The sequence below is a fragment of the Orycteropus afer genome, unplaced genomic scaffold (genome assembly GCF_000298275.1).
Source record: "Orycteropus afer afer isolate SDZICR_OR568_19922 unplaced genomic scaffold, OryAfe1.0 scaffold00733, whole genome shotgun sequence".
Lineage (NCBI taxonomy): Eukaryota > Metazoa > Chordata > Mammalia > Tubulidentata > Orycteropodidae > Orycteropus > Orycteropus afer.
Genome location: NW_006922320.1, coordinates 559,713 through 564,063, shown reverse-complemented (window position 1 = coordinate 564,063; position 4,351 = coordinate 559,713). Strand labels below are relative to the sequence as shown.

The 4,351-nt window shown below is 36.3% G+C and overlaps 1 protein-coding gene across 1 annotated transcript in view; it reads right to left on the bottom strand.

Moving 5' to 3' along the window:
- Positions 1-4,351, bottom strand: part of NCAPG (non-SMC condensin I complex subunit G) — a 110,135-nt gene that overhangs the window by 35,889 nt on the left and 69,895 nt on the right. The window contains exons 6-7 of the mRNA XM_007957363.2: positions 3,654-3,846; positions 3,046-3,195 (exon numbers count right to left, since the gene is read on the bottom strand). Coding sequence (XP_007955554.2) covers positions 3,046-3,195; positions 3,654-3,846 — 343 coding nt within the window. The remainder of the gene's footprint in view (positions 1-3,045; positions 3,196-3,653; positions 3,847-4,351) is intronic.

The following is a 4,351-nucleotide window of genomic DNA, read 5'->3' as shown; positions in this document are numbered from 1 at the left end:
GATGGGTTAAAAAGACCTTCACTTAAATTCCTCTTTGACTCTCTCCCACTTCTCCACACCAGCATCAGCACCACGCATTAAAGATTCAGGGTATCTTTTTGACGTAAATTCAAAGAGTAGCCATTTAATCAACAGACTAAAAATCCTACATTCCATAAGTCTCCTTAAAATTAGCTACCAAGTATAATTACCATGAAATCATTTCTTTTTAATCTTTTAAAGATATTCATTATGATTAAAAGATCACTCAAGAAAGCCTTTTTTTAAAACAGGCTCTCTTCCACGAACTGATATAAGGTAGCTTTCTACAGATTTTACTGGTGTCCCCTTTACTTACTGTTATTTAATAAGCCTCATTTAATATTCCTGACTTCTCTCTTCATGTGAACACTTCAGGAACCAAGAAACTGTTTTACACTGGAATTCTTAGTCAATGACTCTCCTGCTATAAAATGGCTGAAATATATTCCTGATATTACCAGGGGAAAAAAATCTATTTAATTTTGTTTCTGTACGTAAGTAATCTAATCTTATCTAGTAATGCTGCTCCAGAAGAGAAAAGTATTCTATGTTTTAAGTATTATTTGAACCATCAAAATTATAAATTAAGAAAGTAAGTTCATTAGGTTACAGTTATTTATTTTAAAGCTCATAGACTGATTACAACACAAAGGAAATGTAGGAGAATTCATCCCCTCTGAGAGCTGGAGGGGCCCAGCTCCCCACATGTCAACTTTTAGAAACCAAAAATCCTTAAAAGGAGGCCCCTAATTTATGCCATTTAATACTTACATTTCCTTATATTTTCTCTATCTTCTCTAAGCCTGTATTACTTTCATACAAATACATATTAAGCATTACATAAAACTCATTCTTTTTGGAAACTTTTCAACACAGCACAGACTGCATTATACTGAGTACTCTAACTAAATGTGAAAGCCTGAGACAACTGCCATTAAAACACTTATTAGATTCACACGTTTTTCATAATGTTACACATGGCTTAAGCTATACATTTCTATATTGTCTCCTATTTCAGATATTTATCCTGGATTCAAGATTCTACATGAAAAAAAAACAAACATATACATTCATAACTTCACCCCCTAGCTTATTTCTGGGACCATCATAAGCAAAATTGGCATATTTCATACAAAAAGGACTCAGGCCAGTAATTCATATTATATCAAAGAAGCTTTTTAGAAAATGACTCAAATGCATAAAGTCAAAAATTTACACACCACTATGGTCCAGCAATTCCACTGCTGGGAACATATTCCACAAAATCACAAAAATACTAAAAATGTAAAAGGGAGGTTAATATACCACTGTTCTTATAAGTAAAAATTTAAAATACCCTAAATGTCCACCAGTAGAGGAATAAATTGTTACCACCACACTGTAGAAAGTTACATTTATGTGCACTAATATATAACAATCCCAGATATCAACAGGTGGGAAAAAAAAATCAAAAGAGACTATCTGTCTTGGAGGAAGTACAGCGGAATGCTCCTTAGAAGTGAGAATGGCCAGACTTCATCTCTCGTACTTGGGTCATGTTGTCAGAAGGGACCAATCCCTGCAGAAGGGTGTCACGCTTGGTAACATAAAGGGTCCGTGTAAAGGGGGAAGACTCTCAATGAGATGGATTGACACAGCAGCTGTAACAACGGGCTCAAACACAGTAATGACTGTGAGGAGGCACAGGCCTAAGCAATGCTTTGTTTTGTTGTACGTAGGTCACTATGAGTCAGAACCGACATTACAGCTACTAATGACAACTAACAATATTATATACTATATTTTAAAAAGCCATTTATATATATAAATGCAAAGAAAGAGGCTTGAACCTGTGCACCCAAAGTTAGTTGTTTAGCACTAAGAACTCAGTGAAATTGGGGAAATATGCGGGAGCTCTCACGGCACAGTGGTTAAGCACTTGGCCGCTAACTAAAAGGTTGGCTGTTGGAAGCCACCCGCTGCTCTGCAGTAGAAAGAGGTGGCAGTCTGTGTCCGTACAGACTACAGCCTGGGAAATCCTCTAGGCAGTTCTACTCTGTTCTGTGTGGTCTCTGTGAGTCAGAATCAACTCAAAGGCAGTGGATTTAGTTTGGGTTGGGGAAGGAGGGGAATACCACATTTCTATTCTATAGACTTCTGTATTTGAACTTTGACAAGAATATACTCAGGTTTTATTTATTGTAATTTTTAAAATGTATCACACTTCTATTCTATATACTTCTGTGTCTGAACTTTGACAAGAATACATGCACGTTTCATTTACTATAGTTTTTAAAAGTGAAATTAAGCAGAAATTATACTCAAAGTAATTTAAGAAAAAGTTCTACTTTAAAAATCCTTAAAAACAAAAAAAAGCCCAGCTAAGTTTTTACTTAATAATAAAACCTGCCACAAAGATCCACCCCATGATTATAGAAAGCAAGAGTGAGAAACTACAGCCCAGGCACCAAATCTGGCCTTGCCATTCTGTTTTTGCATAGCGTTCACTCTCAAGCTAAGAGTGATTTTTACATTTTTAAATAACTGAAAAAAATCAGAATATATTCATGCCATATGAAAATTATATAAAATTTAAATTTTAATGTCCATAAAAATCAGTAAAAGCTTTATGGGAAAACAGCCAGACTCATTCATTTACATATTGCCTTTGGCAGAGGTGAGTCACTGTGACAGATTACATGGTCCAAAAAGCTAAAAATACTTACTATCTGGCATGTAAAAATATGTCAACCAGTTTCAAAAAGTAATACATTATCATTATCAACTTTATGGAGAAATGTTCATAGGCCCATCCTAACAGTTTTGAGGAACTGACTCTCAAAATATTGCCTTTTCTCTTTCAGCAGACCAGTCAGCACTGGTATTTTTTCAGGAAGACTCAACAGACACACCAACCTATCCCTGCATGTCCAAAAAACATAATTTTTAAATGATTTCCAGTCAAGCGTGACTTTGGGGGAAGGGCAGGGGAGGTTGCCCTGTGCAGCAACCCCAGCACAGTCCCAGTCAGTGGAAGAGGTTTACCTGAGTAAATACTCTGCATAGACAACAGGCTCCGGCAAAATCTGCTCTAAAAATTCTTCACCTTCGTCTCCTTTTGATTTCAAATATTCACAAAGGACATGCCAATACAGTGCAATTTCAGGAGTCAATGTTTCCACTGGAATTAATTTCCTATATTTGAAAGGGAAAGAATGAAAGAAGGCATGATCTCAACATCCAGTTGAAAATAAGCAACAGACCTGATTTGTAGTCACCATTCCTTCTAAACTGTAAAGCCATCTACTTATCTACACAAAAGGAAATGAAGAAACTCAGACCCCCAAAAAATAATCAAATGAGCAAACATGTAATAGGGACAAATGTTGGATTCTCCCATCAAGGAACGTAAAAATCAAAGTAACAGAATGGGAGTAAAAAATCACAGGTAACATAGTCTACGATCAAGTAACTAGCTCTTCTATCAGGAAAAGAAAACAAACAGGAGCACAAAGTGTTCATCAGGGGAAAGAAAATACAAGAGGGGTATATAAAAGGTATTAAGATTGTCTGAGGTTACGAAGGAAAATAGACCGATTTTAACTGGAAATGTTCATCACTATCACATTTCCAGTAACGAGTGCTTTACATACCTGGTGTCACTGCTTGTACAGGTCCCCACCAGTTCACTAAGAGGAGTCATTGAAAATAAGGCATGGAGAACAGAGACTGCCACTTCAGATGAATTTTCCACATCCAACCGATGAAGCAACGCTAAAATATCTCCTTCAGTGAAACGCAACCAGCCTTGGAGAAGATGCTTCTCAGTTGCTTGTTTCACTGCAGCTGTCAAAGTCATTTGAAACAGGTCAATAGTCTCCCTCCAGCTTTCATTTCCCACATTTTGCCTGTTATAATTAACTTTTATGGATCAATGTTAACATAAAGTTCATAGTTACCAAAAAAAAAATAATAATAATAAAGTAGGGATTAAGAGGTAGAACAAAGCATACTAGTGAAATAAAACCACAATGATATTGGAAAAGTCACTATGGTGCTCATTTCAGAACCCAATGCCCAACCACAACTACAGCCTATAACACTATCTCCACCCCCGGGCTCACTGGGCTTCAGGTGTTAGTCCGGATTATACTGTTGCTATTCTGAGGGGAAAAAAAAAAAACACCTCACTACCAAAAGTTGATTCCAACTCATAGCGACCCTACAGGACAGGACAGAACTGCCCCATAGAGACCTTATTATTATTATTATTATTATTATTATTATTATTATTGTGATTTGGGTGAAAATTTACAGAGCAAATTCACTTTCCATACAGCAGTTCACATAC